Source organism: Anomaloglossus baeobatrachus, unplaced genomic scaffold, assembly GCF_048569485.1.
Source record: "Anomaloglossus baeobatrachus isolate aAnoBae1 unplaced genomic scaffold, aAnoBae1.hap1 Scaffold_168, whole genome shotgun sequence".
Classification (NCBI taxonomy): domain Eukaryota; kingdom Metazoa; phylum Chordata; class Amphibia; order Anura; family Aromobatidae; genus Anomaloglossus; species Anomaloglossus baeobatrachus.
This window is the reverse complement of record NW_027441938.1, coordinates 304,155-326,581: the sequence shown is the minus strand read 5'-3', so window position 1 is coordinate 326,581 and position 22,427 is coordinate 304,155. Positions and strand designations below refer to the sequence as shown.

Below are 22,427 nucleotides of genomic sequence, written 5' to 3'. Positions count from 1 at the left end.
GTGCGAGCAGATGCCTTGTCCAGGTCATTCGTGCCCATGGAACAGGAGGAGGAGACATCCCAGCCCATCATCTGCCCAAGTAAAATCATTCCGGTGGCTCCTGTCAATCTGGCCCAGATACCGCCCGGGAAGACCTATGTCTCTGAAACTGACAGACAAAAAGTGTTGCTTTGGGGCCATGCCTCGAAAATAGCCTGCCATGCTGGTCAGAAGAGAACATGGAGTACAATTGTACGTCACTACTGGTGGCCATCCCTTCGCACGGACGTCACGTCTTTTGTCTCAGCCTGCTCCTCTTGTGCCCGGAACAAGACGCCCAAACACCTGCCATATGGTCGCCTTCTGCCTCTGCCAATTCCCTCCGTTCCGTGGCAACACATTGCATAGGACTTTATTACAGACTTGCCCTTGTCCGCCGGACACACAGTCATATGGGTCCTGGTGGATCGGTTCTCCAAAATGGCTCATTTCGTCCCTATGGCTGGACTCCCCTCTGCCCAGGAACTCGCTGACGCCTACATACAGCACATCTTCCGGTTGCATGGCTTTCCCTCACACATTGTGTCCGACAGAGGAACTCAGTTTACCTCCCGCTTCTGGAGGGCCCTCTGCAAACATCTGGGAGTGGCTCTGGACTTTTCATCAGCCTACCATCCTCAGTCGAATGGCCAAGTGGAACGAGTCAATCAGATCCTGACCTCCTTCTTGCGTCACTACGTTAACACCCATCACGACGACTGGTCCACGCTCCTTCCTTGGGCTGAATTCTCCCATAACCATCACATCAGTGAGTCCTCCTCCAGCTCTCCCTTCCATGTCGTTTACGGACTTCAGCCTTCCGTCCCATTGCCTGTATCTTCTTCCTCGGATGTCCCTGCTGCTGATACCGTAGTCCGTGACTTTTCAACAATTTGGGACTCTGTCAAGACGTCCCTTGGACGTGCTTCCCTGCGGATGAAGAGACACGCGGACAAAAGGCGTCTGGATCCTCCGTGTTTCTCTCCAGGAGATCTAGTCTGGCTTGCTTCCAAATATGTCCGTTTGAAGCTACCATCATACAAGCTGGGTCCTCGCTACATCGGGCCGTTTAAAGTCATCGGCAAAATAAATGAGGTCTCCTACAAGCTGCAGCTCCCGGCCACGATGAGAATACCCAACTCCTTCCATGTCTCCCTGCTCAAGCCGGTTGTCCTTGGTCCCTTCTCCGCTGCTGCCAGCTCTGCTCCTACTCCTATTGCTGATGATGACATCTATGCGGTAAGGGATATCGTGGCCATAAAGACCGTACGGGGCCGACAGTTCTTCCTGGTGGACTGGGCTGGGTATGGTCCTGAGGATAGGTCCTGGGAACCCCGGGAGAATGTGGGTACTCCTCTGATACGTGCCTTCCTGTCCCGGTTGCGGGGAGGGGGGCGTGGGGGAGGGGGTACTGTCACGCTCCCCGGTGCCCGTGCCATGCTCCCCGGTGCCCATGCCACGCTCCCCGGCTCCTCTGCCACGCTCCCCCGCTCCCGGACCTCGCTTCCCCGCTCCCGTGCCACGCTCCCCGGTCCCCCGCTCCTCAGCCTCCATGCTCCCTCACCTGCGTCCTCCAGGCAACCCGGTCCCCGGTCCCGGCGCCCGTCTGCTGTCCTGAGCCGACCCGGCACTCCTGCTCTGGCTTCTGGCACCCGGGCCTCGCGCATGTGCATTAGGGCGCGCGGTCATTGACCTTTTCTTAAAGGGCCAGCGTCCTCCAACAGGATATTGAAGATGCAGGTACAGGGTATATAGGGGGTTCCTTTCCAAGTGGGCGGGGCCTGTTCTTCGTGTTTGCTAAGCTAGGAGTCAGGTCTCCCTGTGCCATTGTCTCGTACTCACCTATCTCTCTTGTAGAGCCGCTCCTGTCCCGCCAACCGTTCCTGACGATTCCAGAACCCCGAACGGTGACTGTCCGCCATCTCGTCAGTCCCTACCATCTCCGATCCCTGGATCCGTGTGGTGACCCACCACCTCGCTCCGTTGGTTCCGGATTCTGCCTGACATCATCTCGGCCTCCGAACCTGAGCTCCGTCACCCGGACTACCCTCAGAGACTCCGTGGTCCCAGGGACTTCTTCACTCCACTCCTCTGTATGGACTGTCCTGCTACTCATAGTGCTCCGGCTACCGGGCACCTTGCCCTCGGTGAGGTGTTCAGCCCAGTGGATCCACCTCCTGGGCCAACCCGTCCTCCTGGTCCTAACAGTGTGCAGAGCCATATGTGTGCGTGTGCGGTACAGAGCCATATGTGTGCGGTGCAGAGCCATATGTGTGTGTGTGCGGTGCAGAGCCATATGTGTGCGTGTGCGGTGCAGAGCCATATGTGTGCGTGTGCGGTGCAGAGCCATATGTGTGCGTGTGCAGAGCCATATGTGTGCGTGTGCGGTACAGAGCCATATGTGTGCGGTGCAGAGCCATATGTGTGCGTGTGCAGAGCCATATGTGTGCGTGTGCAGTGCAGAGCCATATGTGTGCGTGTGCGATGCAGAGCCATATGTGTGCGTGTGCGGTACAGAGCCATATGTGTGTGTGTGCGGTGCAGAGCCATATGTGTGCGTGTGCAGAGCCATATGTGTGCGTGTGCGGTGCAGAGCCATATGTGTGCGTGTACAGAGCCATATGTGTGCGTGTGCAGAGCCATATTTGTGCGTGTGAGGAGCCATATGTGTGCGTGTGCGGTGCAGAGCCATATGTGTGTGTGTGCAGAGCCATATGTGTGCGTGTGCGGTGCAGAGCCATATGTGTGTGTGTGCGGTACAGAGCCATATGTGTGCGTGTGCGGTGCAGAGCCATATGTGTGCGTGTGCAGAGCCATATGTGTGCGTGTGCGGTGCAGAGCCATATGTGTGCGTGTGCGGTACAGAGCCATATGTGTGCGGTGCAGAGCCATATGTGTGCGGTGCAGAGCCATATGTGTGCGTGTGCGGTGCAGAGCCATATGTGTGCGTGTGCGGTACAGAGCCATATGTGTGCGTGTGCGGTGCAGAGCCATATGTGTGCGTGTGCGGTGCAGAGCCATATGTGTGCGTGTGCGGTGCAGAGCCATATGTGTGTGTGTGCGGTACAGAGCCATATGTGTGCGTGTGCGGTGCAGAGCCATATGTGTGCGTGTGCAGAGCCATATGTGTGCGTGTGCGGTGCAGAGCCATATGTGTGCGTGTGCGGTACAGAGCCATATGTGTGCGGTGCAGAGCCATATGTGTGCGTGTGCAGAGCCATATGTGTGCGTGTGCGGTGCAGAGCCATATGTGTGCGTGTGCGGTACAGAGCCATATGTGTGCGTGTGCGGTGCAGAGCCATATGTGTGCGTGTGCGGTGCAGAGCCATATGTGTGCGTGTGCGGTGCAGAGCCATATGTGTGCGTGTGCAGAGCCATATGTGTGCGTGTGCGGTGCAGAGCCATATGTGTGCGTGTGCGGTACAGAGCCATATGTGTGCGGTGCAGAGCCATATGTGTGCGTGTGCAGAGCCATATGTGTGCGTGTGCGGTGCAGAGCCATATGTGTGCGTGTGCGGTACAGAGCCATATGTGTGCGTGTGCGGTGCAGAGCCATATGTGTGCGTGTGCGGTGCAGAGCCATATGTGTGCGTGTGCAGAGCCATATGTGTGCGTGTGCGGTACAGAGCCATATGTGTGCGGTACAGAGCCATATGTGTGCGGTGCAGAGCCATATGTGTGCGGTGCAGGGCATACATGTGCGGTGCAGAGCCATATGTGTGCGTGTGCGGTGCAGAGCCCGATGTGGGGCTATTATTTGCAATGCTGTAGTCATACCAGGTCAGGTGCTGGGGAAGAATACTGACAGGGAATGTGTGCAGGGGGCGGGCAGGGGGCGAGGCTGGACACTGGGGAGGGTGGTGACAGCACGGACTGAGGTTTTGCACAGGAAGTGGTCATGTTTGCTGGATCTGAATGTAAACAAGAGCTGCAGAGAATAAAGGGATAATTCAAGAGGAACAAAAGTTAGAAAACAAAAAATAACAATGTAGGTGTGATTTATATGACAATACAGCACAGATAAACTCAAAAAATTTTGTTAAGCTAATGTCGGACAACTCCTTTAAGTATGGAGATGATTATCGTACTTTATGTAGTTAGTTAATCTAGTGGTTATTAAGAAGCTCGTCCCATGAACACAGTTTGAGAGATTTATCAAGCTAAATGCACCAGAACTGTGGCACAGTTTGCTAAATAAAAAAACAACTTTCTGCACCTTGTAAGGCCAAGGGCTATGGCTTAGCAGAAAGGGAACCTAAGATGAGACGCCATGTGCCAAACATTGCACCAAAATTGCAGCACCCTTTTTTGTGCCAAGTAGACCAACTAATAGGGGCACTTACAGTGCAAAATGATCGTAAACGAGCATTCATAGTCTTACAGTGTAAACAGGCTGACGCTCACCCAATGAACTAAAAAAACACTTGTTCATTGGTTAAATGATCTTTTGGATCATTATTCTTGGCAACACCAAGGACTCGCACTGCGAAGAATAATGGCAGCCTAGGTGCACAGAGCAAATTATTTAGTGTGCATATTTAAAGGGAACCTGTCACATGGAAAAATGCTATTAACCTATTATCTACCAATGTCCTTTTTTTGGGATGCCTAATCTTTTGCTTCTAGCAACTAAGATTTTATAATTAGGTCCAATTTTTTGTGTTGTGTTTGTAAAATGAATGATTTCAAAACAGGAAATCATGTCATTGTCATTTTTAATTGAATATTCTTCCACCCAGAGAGCTTTCAAAACACCTATTTTTGAGTGTTTTTCAAAATTAGGATCATAAGCTGAAATTATTATTTAAAATCACAGTTCTGTGATCACAAAGTTATTAAAACTATTGTTTATACCAAGGCCAGGTTTATATTCAAGTGAAATTGCCGTCCCATTTTTGGGACATTGGCAGAATGCACTATCTATTTTCGACAGTGGACAGTGTCCTCTTATGCCAAGCAAGGAGATTGAAAAACAAAAGGAAAGAGGATTTTGTGATTACCGGTTTGATAAAGCAAATAACATTCTTTTGGTGAAATGGAAGGATAATAAGGTTGTCACATTTGGCACGAACTTCAGCACAATAGAGTCTTTGTCAACAGCTCGTAGGTACTCTCAAAAAGAGAAAAAACATGTCCAAATCTCAATGCCGCTGATGGTTCAGGAATATAATTCCCACATGGGGGGAGTTGATTTATTGGACAAACAAATCTCCCTGTACCGTGTCAGAATCCGTTCCAAAAAGTGGTGGTGGCCCCTTTTCACATTGACATTGCCATTGTCAACACCTGGAGGGCATATCAAAAGGCAAATCCAGAAGAAAGTGTGCCACTGCTAAGTGTAAGGAGGAGGATTGCATTGGCCTATCTAAGCAAAAGAACACAATCAACCCCAAAGCGATGTGGACCTCAACGGAGTAAACTATTAGGTGGCCGAGTTAGTGATGACGTCAGATTTGATCCTGGTAATCATTTGATAGAGCCAATTGCTACACAAAGAAGGTGTGCTTTATGTAAGAAAAAAACAACCAGAATTTGCAAACGGTGTGATGCTCCCCTTCATGCTGAGTGTTTTGCTGTATTGAGTTATTTAGAGAATTTTGTAATATAATATTTTGAAACAAAGTGCATAAACATATTGTTTGCATAATAGTTTGTAAGCAAAAAATGCAAAAAAATAAAGTTGAATAAGTTCTATCTTTTCTGAGTTTTTGCTATCACTTTCTGACAATGTCCCAAAATTGGGACGCCCTTTTCTGAAAAATCTGTACTTGTAAACATTTGGCAAATTATGTTTCTGATTCATTAGGACCCAAATCATTAAAAATTTGTCATTAAATAAAAAAAAAAGAAAATTGCTAATTTGGCAAGTAATGGGTTAACCTGCAGATATGGGGTTTATCTGCAGGTTAATAGCGTTCTGAATCTGTCCGGCACCTGCATATTAAACCCCCGCTGCTGCGAGGAAATACACTTTAATCCTCCAGGCAGCGTTCCAGTTTCAGTTACGGGATTGTAAATGTGTGGGTTCAGTTACGGCTTTGTGTATAGAGAGCAGTGGCTGTAACCATGCCTCCTGCACTGGCTGACAGCCGCTCAGCATAAGAACCCAGTCCAGGAGGTGCGGTTACAGCCGCCACTCCTTATGCACAGAGCTATGACTGAACCCGTGCCGATGCCGCACCATGACTGAAACCGAAACGTTGCCTGGAGGATTAAAGTTAATTTTCTCTAGGCAGTAGGGTTTAATGTGCAGATGTCGGGCAGGTTCAGAATGCTATTAACCTGCAGTTTAACATCATATCTGCAAGATAATAGCATTTTAACACGTGACAGGTTTCCTTTAAGTTTGGTGTGATGGTGGAATATGGGGGGTTGTGTATCATATTGTGTAGGTTTCTATTTTAGGTTTGGTTCTTTGCACATTATTTGTATTCCTTGTGTGTACATTGTATTATCTGTAGGTAAACACCCCCTGTAGTGTTTCTGTCCCTAGGTCTGGGGGAGGGGGGCCTGGTATCCACCTTAACTCTCTGCTTACCTGGGGGATTAGTCATTCTGGGTGAGACTTACAAGAGAGAAGAAGCAAGATTGACCCTCTGAGGGGGAAGTTAACACCCCAGAGAGACTGAAAGAAACCCCTAATTCCCTGAGGAAGGACTGCTGGAGGAGTGTGACTGATCCATTTATGCCATTGCTGGACTATTTTACCCTGTGGGATGGTGATGGTGGAATAAAGGACCATTGGATTGTTCACCCATCTCTCGCTCTGTTGATTGTGAGATATCGGAGAAGGACCTCTTCACAACTAGTGGCAGCGGTGGGATCAACAGAGCACAACCCAATGGAAATCCACTCACAGAGTGAGTACAGAAACTGGACCGTATCCAGTCTAAAGGAGAGAGCCAGAGATCTGGGCCTGAACCACCATGGACTGAGTAAAGAGGCCTTAACTGATCTACTGGTGGGTGTGAGCCAGTCCACCTTCTCCCAGATGTCTAGTGGTCAAACACTGGAGACTGGGGCCCTCACCCCAAAAAGCTAGTGGGTGGTGTGGCTCGAAGAAGAGATGGCAGCTCTGGACCCAGGTGTATCTTAGGAGTATAAGGAGGAGGCTGCTCGCCGAACACTACAGAGACAAGAAGCAATGGAGTCCGACAAAGGGAGTAATGAGTTGGAGTGTAAACCCAGTGATCCGGGAGCCTGTACAGATCACCCGGGTGGACTTCAAGCCATTTGATGAGGCTTCCGAAGATGTGGAAGGGTTCTTCAAGGACTTTGAGCAGCAGTGTGCCGTGATGGAGGTGCCCACTCTGGCAGGATTGCTTATCGCACCATTGACTCACAGCAGTACCGGGATTACAACATTATAAAGCAGACTATCCTGGATTACCATGCCATCACCCCAGACTTACATAGGGCACCACGGGGGGATCGTTTAGGATGTATGCCCATAAGATGTCTGGCATGTCGGAGATGGCTGGAAGCGTTAACGACTTCACTGTGGAAGATGTTATACAGGTATTTCTGATAGAACAATTTCTTTACAAGTGTCTCTCAGAAATACGAGAATGGGTCAGAGAGTGCACGCCGCACACCTTGGATAGAGCTGCAGCACTGGCTGATGAGGCCCTTACTATCCGACTGCAATGGAGGAGGCTCCTGCACAATAAGCCACAGCCTGCTCCTGCACCCCGGCCCTCTCCAGTTATACCTGCAGATGACAGGCAGGCAGATGACAACCACAGCTCACAATCCTGGGCCCCAACAGTTCCGACCAGGCCCTGGGGGAATCACAGACAGGAGATGTTATGCGTGCGGGCAACCTGGGCACCTGCAATCCAGTTGACCCGCAAGGACTCGGAGGGAGCCCCATGCACCTCCACCTCATCTGGTGCATTTTGTACACTCCATTCCGCCTGTGGAAGAGCTACCACCACCTCCATCGGAGTGTACCGCTTAACCCTGCACCATAGATGCCCCTGTTGGAGTGTATGGCCTCCGCGTCCTTTGTCCCCAGGTTCTCCCAATGCCTTTTACAGCATGCAAATGGAAAGGAGTACGATGCAAAAGAGATTATATGGGTGTGGGCAGCCTGGGCACCTGCAATCTAGTTGTCCCGCAAGGACTCAGAGGGAGCCCCATGCACCTTCACCTCATCCGGTGCATCTTGTGCACTCCATCCCACCTGAGGAGGAGCTACCACCACCTCCACTGGAATGTACCGCTGACCCCTGCACCATAGATGCCCCTTTTGGGAGTGTGCAGCCTCCGGTCTTTGACCCCAAACAACCCAGGGCAACCGCAACGCCACCTGCAGGATGTCTTAATCGATGGATATAAAGTGTCAGGATTTAGAGACACAGGGGCCTTCCTGACTATCGCTGACCCTCGTGTAGTTCGACCCGAGGCAATTCCCCTGGGCCCTGGAATCCCCACTGTCCTGGTGGGAGGGACTCGCAAATATATACCGTAAGCTTCTGTGCATTTGGATTATGGTTATGGGGAAAAACTGGGCTGGATTGGAGTTATGGGAGGACTGCCTGCCTCTGAGAAACCCTGATTTCACTGGAGAAGGACTGCTGGAGGAGTGTGACTGATCCCCGGGACATTTATGCCATTGCTGGACTATTTTACCCTGTGTGATGGTGGAATAATGGACCATTGGATTGTTCACCCATCTCTCACTCTGTTGATTTTGAGATATCGGAGAAGGACCCCGTCACAGTGGTCCACCTGTGTAAACAGTCTATTAACTGATCAATAAATAGGCTGTCATTGAACACTTAAAGAAAAATATAATTTTCAGCCTACCGTACTCCATATGCTTTCCACAATGTTGAAAAGGCAGAAGAATCCTTGTCAGATGCACGGAGAACATGCCGGCAAGTCCATCCAGCGTGTGGGCAGTCAAGAATTGAAGAGGAAAAGTTTTTCAACTCCAGCACCAACAGAATTTTTTTTTTTTTAAATAGATCCTTTCCTTTATTTTTCACATATTAAAATTGTTGCAAAAATCCAAACAATAAAAAAATCACATAAGTCCAATACAGGTAACCTTACGCGTTTCGGACGTATGATTTGTCCTTACTCATAGGTATAAGTAAGGACAAACCATACGTCCGAAACGCGTAAGGTTACCTGTATTGGACTTAAGTGATTTTTTATTGTTTGGATTTTTTCAACAATATTAATATGTGAGAAATAAAGGATCTACGGTATTTAAAAAAAAAAAAAAAATTAAAAAAAATTCTTGTTGGTGTTGGAGTTGATAAATCTTTCCTCTTCAATTTTTGGTCATTGAACACTGCAAAACTGGATAATGTAAATCCTAATTTAAAATGGACAGTCTAAAGATGAGCTCACTCTATCAAACAGCATGGAACACGATGATAAATTTGGTGCTTGTTAAGACTGTTTAGTTTAAATCTGCACTGCCAACAGCAAGATAATCGTGAGCGAGAATTTTTTAAGAACGCTCATTTCACAATAACCTTTCAGTGTAAACAGTCGGACAATCACCCGATGAACAAACAAACTGCTCGTTCATTGAGTGAAATGCAAAAAAAAAATCATCGCTCTGGGCGAGGCCTTGTCCGGTGTGTAGAGGACTTGCACTGCCGAGGAGAGTGGCAGCCTATGCGCACTGAACCATTTGTTGTAGGGCATCATTACCACGGTCTGCCGTGTAAGCAGGCCTGAACAGTATTAGAATTAGGGTACTTTCACATGCCGAGCGGAAGCAAGCAGCATGTAACGTTAATTGCTTGCGTCAAAATGACGCCGAGCAGCGGATTCCGTTGCTTCCGTTAACATTTATGATGGCTTCTTATGGTAGCGGATTCCGTTGCAAAGTGTTTTACAACGGAATCCGCTGCTGGATTCCGCTAATATCTACTGAGCATGCCCAGAATGAAAAAAAAAAACAAAAAAACCCAGAGCCGACGCATTCCGTTAGACGGACTCCTAACGGACGCCAAACGGTTGACATCCGTTGACACCACAAAAATAACGGATGCGTCAAAACGACGCAACGGACCCAGCGGATTTCGCCCAACGCAAGTGTGAAACTAGCCTTAGACAGTGTTTATAAATGTGCTGTGAGGAGAGATGATAAATGGGGTTGCACTCCCTACACATGCACACAACAGCACCATTCATACGAGGGACACTTGTTCTCTTGATTGGGTGGGATTCTGGCATTAAAGACCCCAATGATCATACATTTATCATCCACCCTGTTTAGAGGCGGTAAATGGTTTTTGGATAATTCCTTTAAATGGACCACCAGGGATTACAGGTGAACCCAAATGACATGTAAAGCATTGTATTTGACTTCCATTAGGCCTGAGTGGTGCATTGTGTCTGAGCACTGACTATTACAATCCAGACCCCGAAAATAAAAGCAGTAGGGGAAGCGATTTATGGAAACAGGTATAAGAATGCCATCCAGGAGCTGCCCCGTGGCATTCTTTGAGTTCTGCATGGTGGGGGCATTTATACAGCATGTGATATAATCATCTGAGGTTTGTAGTAGCCATTTGGTGCTATATTTGGCCTCTGTATGCCCATAGTATTTCTGAGCGCTGTGTGATGTTACTCTAGCACAGTATAGCAGTATTAATTAAACTCTGTGGTCCATATTTGAGATGTGTAAGATTTTCATATTTGGCTATATAGGGAAACACTGTGCAATCTCCAGAGCCACACATTGGTTCCTCAGACATTTTGTGGCAGTGATAGCTCTTATGTGTGGCTGCCCAGCAAGAGGCTGTTCCTTGGGTCTCATGGGTATAAGCACAGATGAAGCAGCTATTATGGGGCCCACTGGCTGTAGGACCTCTGCTCCTGGTAGTGACTATGCTCTCTGGCTCCACCGAATGGCTTCCTCTAGAGCACGGCCAGATAACCTTTGGGCTGGATGAGGGAGTTCTGCTGCTGTTTGCCTGACCTCCCCGCTGTGAATGAGGCGGTGGCCCACTCCAGACTGTGCTAGGGGCCCCACTAATCCCACAATGAGCCCTCACAGAATCCCTCACTAAAGCCCCTACAGCACCACCTTCTTGTGACAGCTCCCGCATCTCAACCCACCTTGAAACGAGCTGAGTTCCCGCCCCCATTCCTGATTGGACAAGCGCAGTTAAGCATTTTACTGCCATTGGGCGGATGCAGCGTCGCTCACTCGTGGAGGTTAGGTTGCACGCTGGTCACCCCAGGCTCTGCAGGGAGAAGTGCGGACGTAGGAGCCGGGGCCCCCGGGACCGGGAGCCAGAAGGGCCTGGGGGGCATGGAGTAGACGCCTCTCCTATGGCCTAGCCCGCAGGGTGCAGTGTGTGCAGCTCTGTGGAGCCTCTGTGTGATGTGTGGCTGCAGCGGAGCACATTGCACGTATCGGACGTGTGCTGGCAGCCGGGAGGCGCAGTGTGGGTCCGGCACATCAGTGTGTGGCTGAGCCGTGTTTGTCAGGTGAACTTGTGTGGCCATTCCTCCCCCAATGCTGGATGTGACCTTCTCCCCTTCCGTTGTTGTAATTCCACCTGTCCATTGCTGGCCTTCCTTCTTTCATGGTGCCCTGCTCCATTGCTGCCCCCACCTGCCCCTCCACCCTGTGCCCCTCTACCCTGCACCCCTCTGCCCTGCACCCTCTGTGGATACATGAAGCGCTGCCAGTCAGACGAGCTGCACCCTGAGGAGGTGGCTGCACAAGATGCTCTTTTGCCACCTACTGTCATGGAAGTGCGAGGCTCAGACAGCCCAGTACCTGGGGATTCTGGCTCTGCAGGAGCATCTGGCAGCCAGGCAGCCCCAGTCATCTCAAGAAATAAACCTCCAGACCTCAAGGTAATCTGTGGAGACTCTCACTGCATGGGGTCCAGTGTATCTGGGGGAGGCAGTACACTGTGTAGCATCTCTATGGCTGATAATGATGAGCACGCTGTACCATGCTGGGGTGCTCTGTACTCATAACCAGTCGGATGCTCGGACGGGCGCGACTTGGGTACCCAAGTATAATGGAAGTCAATGGGAAACTCTGGAGAAATGCTCGAGTCCCCCATTGCCATCCATTATACTTGGGTACTTGAGTTGCGCCCATCCGAGCGTCCGACTGTATAAGTACCGAGCATGGTAGTGCTCGCTCATCACTACTTATTATACATAAGATCACTGCCAAAGTCTCCAGAATATACTCTGTAAAGTCTTGGGAAATTTGCTTTATCTCAAAATGTACTACCATATGTAGTGAAGAATCCATGAGCCTGGACAGGGGGATAACACCACTCATCACCAGTGTATGGGCGTACGGAATGTATCAGTGTGATGCTATGAGTTACATACATCATATTGCACTAACAATTCCATACTAAGTGACTTTTATCATTCCACAGCCCAAATTCATGGTAAAATATGTATTTCTCCAAAACTAACGACATGGTCAGACAATTTTGTAGACCCTTCAACACGATTAAGCGCTCTCTCTGCATTAAATGTCAATCAATGTTTTGTATATCTATATATAATGACCGAAGACATACAGATTAACCAGAAGGAGAATTTCAGCCATATGGTAGACAGTTGTCAGTATGCATTCCTCTGCAGAGCATCGCAAGGTGGAGAGTGTTGAACTTATTTGGCTCCGTAGCTGTTTCCATAGAGACGCTGGAAAGAGAATAAAGTTTTGCTGGCTGTCTTTGGTGAGAGCTGTGGAGTGGGCTGTTAGCAAGATGCATGATATGGAAATCAAGTTAAGAAATATCATGCTTTTTTCTGCTATGTAAACAAGATATATTACCGAGATATCAAAGCGTCAAGATCTCTGATCATTGGGTTCGTCTGAGCGTTATTTGTGATGTGCTATTGCCACCAGAATCGATTGCGCCTCATCCATTCATTTTGGAAGAGAATTTCCATTTGCAGTTTTGATCACTTGTGGTTGATACATTGTCCACTTGCCCTGAGCATATCAATAGACTGAATCATTCTGCTGTTCTGGATTCTTGCTTGGGGCATTACAAGCTTTAAGGCCTATTCCCATGTCAGGTATTCACAAAGAAGTATAGTCCGTTTTTTTTCGCAGATAGCACTTGTACGTATAATAGTCTATAAAAAAATTGTTTAAAAGAACAGAGAGTCCTCAGTGGTTGATACCTTTTAATGGCTAACTGAAAAGATGGTAATAATTGCAAGCTTTCGAGACTACTCAGGTCTCTTCATCAGGCATGGTATAACACAAAATCTGAAGAGTCACGTATTTATACACAACAGGACTTAGAAGAAATAATAGTCTAATAGTCTATAGAACTTTTCATATTTCAGATTTAATCCTTGGATTCCATGCAAAATCGCGAAGACATCTCCTATACTGATCCGAATCGGGATCAAAATCAGCAATGCAAGTCAATGGGTCTGAAAAAAATCTGTCAGCATTCAGGCATCCATGTGCTGCCATTTGTCACTGGCTGATAGATAGGAGAAGGTGGAGAAACTTTTTTTTTATCGTTAGTGCAAAATACTGATGAATGTTTGACCAAACTGCTTAAAGAGGCTGTCCTCTACTTTTACATTGATGGTCTATCCTTAGGAATGGTCATCAATGTCTGATCGGCTGGAGTCCTTCACCCCGCACCCCCGACGATCAGCTATTCTCAGTTCCGGCGGCGGTAGCAGGCTGCCGGAAATGCTCAGCTGTGGCACTGCTCCGTCTTCTGATGGTGGCCGCAGCCGGGTACTGAACATCCACCTCCTATTCAGATCAGTAGGAAGCAGATGTGCAGTACTCGGCCACTATCAGAAGACAGGACATCTCCTAAACTGAACATTTCAGGCTGCCTGCTGCCGCCGCCGGGACCCACAGCTGATCAGCGGGGGTGCGGGGTGTTGGACCACAACTGATCAGACATTGATGACTTACCCTAAGGATAGGCCATCAATGTAAAAGTAGCAGAGAACCCCTTTAAACCCAGTCTGTTTTTCCTATTATGTCAAAAAGCTTCTGTAAATAAGGCCTTAGAATAAAAATAAGCACACATTTATTTAGCCCTTATGCCAACCACCAGTCCATAATGACCGACACAACGTGTAATATGTAGACAGATATGAGAGTACAAGTCTGCAGTCAGTCTGTGTGACTGCAGACTTGTGAATCCTCACAGCACGCACACTGTACACTGTAAGGATTCTCTGGTACTGGGAGCGGTCAGTCATGTGACTGCAAATATACGGCCACATAGTGACTAGACATATACAGACTCTATCAATTCACATGCATGTCTAGTCGTGACCACATGTATGGAATGTGCCTACTCATGCACCAGCCTCTCTCACCTCTGGCACCAGAGAGTCCTCACATGTAAAAGCAAAATATTTGATTTTTAATCTTATTGCAAATGTACATTTCCAACAAGATTTAATAAACCTGGTTGAAGGTTCGCTGATACATAAGGAGCCGTATGCACTTACATGCAGATAAGGACTGTAGGAAGGAAGCTAACGAGCATGTATCTAACACATCTCTGCGTGAGAAAACGTGACGAGGAAATAACTGCCACAGGCTGCTAAGATGGATAACAATGGTGGAACACTAAATATAGTTAGCATTGCAAAATTGCACATCCAGAACTTGCATAAAGCGCAGGGTGACAGCAGGGGGATGGCAACCTTCCAGTCTGGGAAAATGGTGGAAATAGGCCGTGAAGTTTATTTTACATGAATTTACAGATTGCAGCAAATGCTGCTAATGGGTTAATATAAGTATTCTAGACCGTAAACATGTCACTTACAGTCTTCATCATTCATTGATTTAATATGTCCATACAAATATTGCCCATACTGCAAGTTTCAGACAGATTTGTACTGTACCTATAAATATTCCTGTAGTCATGTAGTTAATGGCCAGGGCGCCTAGCGATTTCCTGCAATTTGTCAGGGAGAAATATGTAACATTTCAGTCCTTGCTTAGCATCCATATTGTGGTCACACTTGACTAGAGAATGTCATTTATTGTAACGCTAGGACTAAGAAGCCAATGACCTGCAGTGAAATTGCCATTCTCACAAACAGCACATGGCCGCAATGCTATAAGCATTTCTAGCATTCACCACTTGGCACTACAAAATTATTCAGTATAGAACACTTAAAACACAAATTTGTCAACTATCCTTCTTTCCCATGTAACATGTTCACTGTAAAAAAAAATTGCACACAAAATAATCCCAAGCTACACTATGTGGTAAGAGTACAATTACAAACATTGGCTTAAAGGGAATCTGTCAGCAGTTTTTTGCTATGTAAGCTGAAGCCAGCATGCTGCAGGGGTTAACACAGAAAGTTCAAGCATGCCTGTTTTGTCACAGTCCAATCTATTTTTTTTTTTTTTTATACAGGACCATTATCATTAGAGGAATAGAAACTCACAGTACAGAGATGTCCGGCATGCCCTCTGCTGTGATTGTACATTGACTGTGAGGTATCAATCTCTGTTGAGAGTCTGGTGTGGATGGGACAGCTCCCTAGGCTCAGCTACATGACTAAAGGGTGCTTTACATGTAACGATATCGCTAACGATATGTCGTCGGGGTCACGGAATTTGTGACGCACATCCGGTGCCGTTAGCGATGTTGTTGTGTGTAACAGCTACGAGCGAGTGTCAATAATCAAAAATACTCACCTAATCGTTGATCGTTGACACTTCGTTCATTTTCAAAAAATCGTTGCTCATTGTGGACGCTGGTTGTTTGTCGTTCCTGAGGCAGCACACATCACTACGTGTGACACCCCGGGAATGACGAACAACAGCTTACCTGCGTCCTCCGGCAATGAGGTGGGCGTGTCGTTAATGCGGCTGGTCTCCGCTCCTCCGCTTCTATTGGTTGGCCGCTGTGTGACGTTGCTGTGACGGCGCATGAACCTCCCCCTTAACAAAGAGGTTGTTCGGTGCCCACAGCGACGTCGCTAGGAAGGTAAGTATGTGTGATGGGTGTTAGCGATATTGTGCGCCACGGGCAGCGATTTGCCCATGACGCACAAACGACGGGGGCGGGTACGCTCTCTAGTGATATCGCTAGCGATATTGTAACGTGTAAACCAGCCTTAAAGCTAAAAAATCAGATTGTGTCTGCACCTAGTAATCTAAGTGATACACTTTTGTATTCAGAATCTCCTTGCCTACACCATGCTGCTTTCAGATGAGGTAGCAAAAACCTGCTGACAGATTCCCTTTAAAGGGTTATTACCATATTTTATAACTTGCTACGGCTGTCATTGAGTGTAGCGGAGGCCAGCATACACAGTCACTGCTACGTTCTACCAGGGTACTTCAAAGTTCCGGACTTGGGATCGGTGGGGATATCAGAGATTAAAACCCCAGAGATCAGCAAGTTGTCACCAATCCTGTGGAAACCTGATAACTTAACAAAATGGCAATGACCCTTTAAGAATAATGTTTGTTTTTCTTCAGGTTATATCCTGATCTGTATTTTTAGTTCATATTACCCACATAAAATGGGCATTGCCATATTAAAAACATTAAAGGGGTGGTTCACCCTTTTTCATTACTGGCCACATTGATATTATATTGATAAACAAGTTTCTTCTCAAATACCTTATGTTGCCAATAGTGCTGTGAGTGGCACTGTTGCGGTCCTCTCATGCCCATCACTAGAGTCCTGGGTTCCGTGACCTCTGATGTCCGGTGATGTCACGTCAACTGAGGCGGGCCGCAGTCTTCCTGAGTAACTGGGCTTTGGGTGGCGTTTCACCTCTCGTCACAGCCCAACAACTCCCTGCTCCCTCCTTCACTGCAGAGCACTGCAAGCGATGAGTGGTGAAATGCTGCTCACAGCCCAGTCACTCAGTAAGACTGGGGCCCGGCCGTGGTGATATCAGGTCAACAGGAAATTGACGTGACATCACCGGATATCAGAGGTCACGGAGCCCGGTGGTCACGTGATAGGGGTAAGCGGACCGCAATATAGTGCCGCTCACAGGCGCTATTGGCAACACAAGGTATTTGAGAGAAACCTTGTTTCTCAACATATTGATGTGGCTAGTAATGAAAAGGAGTGAACCACCTCTTGAAAGGAGTTGTACCAAGTTTGGAAGTTTTCCGTGACCATAGGATGTAAATGGAGTGGTGCTGAATCAGCACACCTTCACACCTTTATGGGACCACTGGAGATGTCTAAGTGCATTGTTTGGCTGGTCTTCGGCACCCCTTGAAGAATGAATGGCATGGAGGTGTGCTGATTGACCACTGCACCATTCATACAGGGCTTTTAAGAACATCGGTTCTGGGATCACTTTCAAGAAGTTAGCTCCTATCCTTCGGATCGGGGATAATTTTTAAACTCAAGTGTCTTTTTTAATGCCTTGTGGGTGTTTTTAGGGGTGCAGTTGCAGACCCCTGAGGCACAAGATAATGTGAAAAAATACAAATCTTCATCTCCTGGTCCTCTTTAGGCCTCCGGCACACTGCTTGATTACAGATGATGTGCATCTCCACAATACTGCACCCTCAGATTCCCATGGGCTTCCTTATTTATTCCAAGGCACAGAGAGGCTTTTTCTCACAAATTCCATATGACAGAAATTGTGGCATGTTCCAACTTGTTCCTTATTATTTAGGTTTTGTTTGCTCTGAAGAGCCCTTACATGCAGCTTCGCCATCTCCACGTACTAGCAGGATAGCTGCTAATGCTACTCCCATTCTTTCCATAGATCACTGCTAGGATGAGACAGATACAAAGAGAAATGATTACATTAATGTATGCACATATATATATTTTATTATTGAATAAATTTGCACGGTGACCTTTAATGGCTGGGTGCTGGGGAGCAGGGATCCTATTGAACTGCTGTTTTCTTGACCAAGCCATCATGAAGTATTAATTATTCATGTGTGCTTGTCTGTGTTTTTTTTTTCTCGCTGTCACACAATCCAATGTTCTTTTGTCATACTCCTCTCGCTCACTATCACTTTCTCATCTTTTCTCGCACACTTCTTCACACTTACTTTCTCAGCCTCCAGTGCTATATCTTCATGTCTTTCTTCCTTATATTCAGCTTTTTCCACTGACGCTCTGTTTCGCAGACTGTTACGCCTTGCTTTACATCCCTTTGCTGTCCTCTCCTGTTGGCATCGCAGGTTAGCCCAGAGCGTAGACACCAGTCTGGGAACCTGATAGCTGACTGTAAATTTTTCATGGATGTAATGTGACATTCTCTTGCTGACTCCGTCCAGCTGTAAACTCTCAGACTGCGGGATTTCAGGTCTGACAAGCTTCAGTGCGTATGGAACTTAAATGGTTAGCACTCTGGTGGGGCACTATAGTGCAAATAGGCCTAGTATTGGGGGTAGGCTCTATACCAAAGCTTAGCCTAAACTGAAGAGCACAGTTTGTAGACCTGATGGCTTGTACACGGTGACTCGGCTTCATGGCTCGAACCAGTGTGCATGTATAAAGCTGTGCTTCTTTATGCCGGATGTAGCGGGCTTTTTTGTATAGATGGGACAGTGTTACTGCTTAAATAGTCTGTACTTATTCTTGTGTCATGCATGAAGCACATTAGCTTTGGTTAATTATCCTTATAATATATCATTGATAAAACCCTAACTAACATCCATATTTCCCTACAGAAAATCCAACAGCTTTCTGAAGGATCCATGTTTGGACACGGACTGAAGCACCTCTTCCATAGCCGTCGTCGTTCTAGAGAGCGTGACCACCAGGCAGCTTCAGAACCCACAGCCATTTGCTCAACTCCAGGACCCCAAACTCCCCAAGCATCCATAACTGCCCCCTTGTCTTCTTCAGACCACGACTCTGCAGATGAAAAAGAACGATCTCCAGAAATGCATCGAGTGTCTTATGCTGTCTCTTTGCATGATTTACCAGCACGTCCAACTGCCTTTAACCGTGTGCTACAACAAATCCGCTCCCGTCCTTCCGTCAAAAGAGGCTCTGGTCAGCATGGTGGGGGGCGTCGGAGCAAAAGTGGACCTGGGGACACAGCTCACCATCATCATCATCAGCAGTTGCGTGGCGGAAGCCCTCATCTTCCTCGACGTCCACCACCAATGGATGGTGGCTTAGCTGCGGTGTTACACCATCATCAAGGTCGACCTAGATCTTCTTCTACTACTGATGCCGCAATGATAGCGGGAGGCGATGCTGCCGGAGCTGGAGGATTTACATATGAAGATCAGGATAGAGCAGTAGAAAAGGTATGATGGTGTGCTTCTGTATGCAATTGTGTATGGTAGTGTTTACATCACGTTTTGTGAACATGTTCGACATGTGCAGCGGGAAAGCTCCAAGCTTATATGTCGATCATAGCTATTGACCCCATTCACCAGTTGTAGACCAAAAGACTGTGCTTTATTTTTGTTACATTGGACAATCGTAAAAAAAAATGGGTATGGCCGGTATCTTTTTTCACATTGTAACAGGGATTCATGCCCATGACATCCTATCACACTCTACTTTTATTTTTCCAGTGCACTTTAGACAAAACGGCAATATCTGTTTGGTTACTTTTTGATTACAGTGCCACTTTGACTAGACTCAAGCAGACACAAACTGAAGAGGGCCCCTGTGGAAGCACAACATATGAGCCTTTTTCAGTATAACTCATCATAATGCACAATTACACCTATTTTGGAGTGGGCTTCTTACCTTTTCGGCCCACGTGAGGCTGCCCAGGTTGCACTAATGGTATGTCCTGCCCTGCACTTTGTAACCAAAAAGTAAATGAAAAGCAATGAGAAATTGAAGAACATTTCATGGTTTTTACACATATACAGTGTGTCCACCCATATTCTGTCCACCGCCATTAACTTGAGAACGGCGGCAACTATAGGCATAGAAGTGGTGTCTAGGTATAGTAAAGTAGCCATGCAATACACAATGAAACCACCCATAGCGCCACCTGGTGGAAAACAACAGAGTTAGCATTTTTATCTCGAAAACGGAACGAGAGAGAAAAAAAGTGAATTAAAAAATTGTAGGGCATCATCAATTCAATACAAATCGACACCTCGCATACAGAAATGCTATGATATGAAACCCATGACCCCCCCCCCCCCCCAAAAACATTGAATGCTGGTCACGCATATGGCGCTCATTTAACTTTGATGCTCAAAGTGGCCACCGTTAGCTGCAATGCACATCTGGACTCTGGACAGCATACTGTATCTTGCTGTGCTGCACATTGTGCAAACGTGTCACCTACCATATTGCACAATCATCTGGGATACGTCGTCGTATGTCCTTCAATGTTGGTGGAGGGGTCGCATACACCTGCTGTTTGATGTGACCTCACAGAAAGAAGTCCAATGGGGTCAGGTTAGGTGAGCGTGGAGGCCACTCCACACAGCCACCATACCCAATGACTTGTAGGAAGGTATCCATGAGGTATCGTCCGCAGCCTTGTGAGTTTTACACGTTCTTATCATAGCATTTCTGTATGCAAGGTGTCGATTCGTATTGAATTGATGATGCCCTACAACTTTATAATTCACTTTTTTTTCTCTTTCTCGTTCCGTTTTCGAGATAAAAATGCTAACTCCATTGTTTTCCACTAGGTGGCGCAATAGGTGGTTTCATTGCGTAGCGCATGGCTACTTTACTATACCTAGACACCACTTCTATTCCTATAGCTGCTGCCGTTCTCAAGTTAATGGCGGTGGACAGGATATGGGTGGACACACTGTTTACAGTCATGGCGAAAAGTGTTGGCACCCTTGAAATTGTTTCAGAAAATTAAGTATTTCTCAAGGTTGATTTTTGTAATTACACATGTTTTGTCATACAAATGTTTGTTTCCTTTATGCGTACTGGAACACACAAAAATTGGACATACTGTCACACAAAACCTCAAAAATGGGCCGGACAACAATGTTGGCACCATCAACTTAATATTTCGTTGCATACCTTTTGGAATAAATAACTGCAATCATCTGCTTCCTTTAACCATCAACAAGCTTGCACCTCTCAACTGGAGTTTTGGACCACTCTTCTTTTGCAAACTGCTCCATGTCTCTCATATTTGAAGGCTCCTTCTCTCAACAACAATTTTAAGATCTCTCATAGGTGTTCAATAGGCTTTAGATCTGGACTCATTGCTGCCACTTCAGAATTTTTCAGCGCTTTGTTTCCATACATTTCTGGGGGGCTTCTGAAATATGTTTGGGTTCATTGTCTTAGGACACAAACCCACCTTCGTGACACTGATCACAACATTGCGACCCAAAATCCTTTGGTAATCTGCCTTGCACACAGTCAAGACACCCAGTGGCAGAAGTAGCCAAACAACCTCCAAAGATGCTTCACCATATTTGACTGTAGGTACTGTGTGATTTTCTTTTTATTTCTCATTTCGTTCTCGATAAACAGTAGAATGATGTGCTTTACCAGAAAGCTCTATCTTGGTCTCATCTGTCCACAAGATGCTTTCCCAGAAAGATATTGGCTTACTTATGAACATTTTGGTAAGGCTGCTTTCACACTACGTCTTTTTAACATGCGTCCTGAACGGTTTTTTGCTGCAAAAGCGGATCCTGCTTTTACAGCAAAAAATGCATGCAAACGCATGTGTTACTTTGCAGGATCCTGTCACTGGATGTTTAGGGGCGGGCATTGGAATCATGTGATCGGGAGTGATGGGAACTAAACGTGCCAGACTGGGAGCCGGCATCTGACAGCTGCGAGGCTCGTAACCAAGGTAAACATCGGGTATACTTGCTTGGATACCCGATATTTACTTTGGTTACAAGCGTCTGCAGCTGCTAGGAGCCGGGCTCCCTGCACACGTTACCAACGTAAACATCGGGTAACTAAGATAAGTGGTTACCCGATATTTACCTTGGTTACGAGTGTCCGCAGCTCTCAGGTGGGGGAGAGGGAGGGTGAGAGACAGAGAGAGAGAGAGGGAGGAGAGAGAGGGGGAGAGAGACAGACTGATCACACCAGGCTGGCTTCTGTGCATGCTCATTAGAGCAAGCAGGATCCTGCCTATCAGCACGCCAGCGTTCACCTGCGTTTGCGTGCTGTTTAGTCAGGATCCAGCAATTTGCAGAAGTTGGACGCAGCTCAAAAACGCTACAAGTAGCGTTTTTGAAAGATGTTAAAAAACTGCAAGTAGCTGGATCCTCACTATAACGCACGCAAACTCAGGTGAACGCATGTTAACGCGAGTCCATTGCAAATGCATTGAAATGAAAACGCATTTGCACTGGATCCGTTTCTGCGTTAAAAAAACGTTCAGGACGCATGTTAAAAAGACGTAGTGTGAAAGCAGCCTAAGCTGCAGTCTAGCTTTTTTATGTTTCTACCCTTTTGTGTGTATCTGTGTCAGCACTGAGATTCTTCTGGGTCTCTTGCCATTGCGTTTAATTTCATTCAAATGGTGACTGATAG

The 22,427-nt window shown here is 47.0% G+C and overlaps 1 protein-coding gene across 1 annotated transcript in view; it reads left to right on the top strand.

Annotated features, from left to right (window-relative positions):
* Positions 1-11,339: 11,339 nt before the first annotated feature.
* LOC142260706 (transmembrane and coiled-coil domains protein 2-like) overlaps positions 11,340-22,427 on the top strand; it is an 88,637-nt gene continuing 77,549 nt past the window's right edge. The window contains exons 1-2 of the mRNA XM_075332056.1: positions 11,340-11,856; positions 18,647-19,234. Coding sequence (XP_075188171.1) covers positions 11,671-11,856; positions 18,647-19,234 — 774 coding nt within the window. The 5' untranslated portion in view covers positions 11,340-11,670. The remainder of the gene's footprint in view (positions 11,857-18,646; positions 19,235-22,427) is intronic.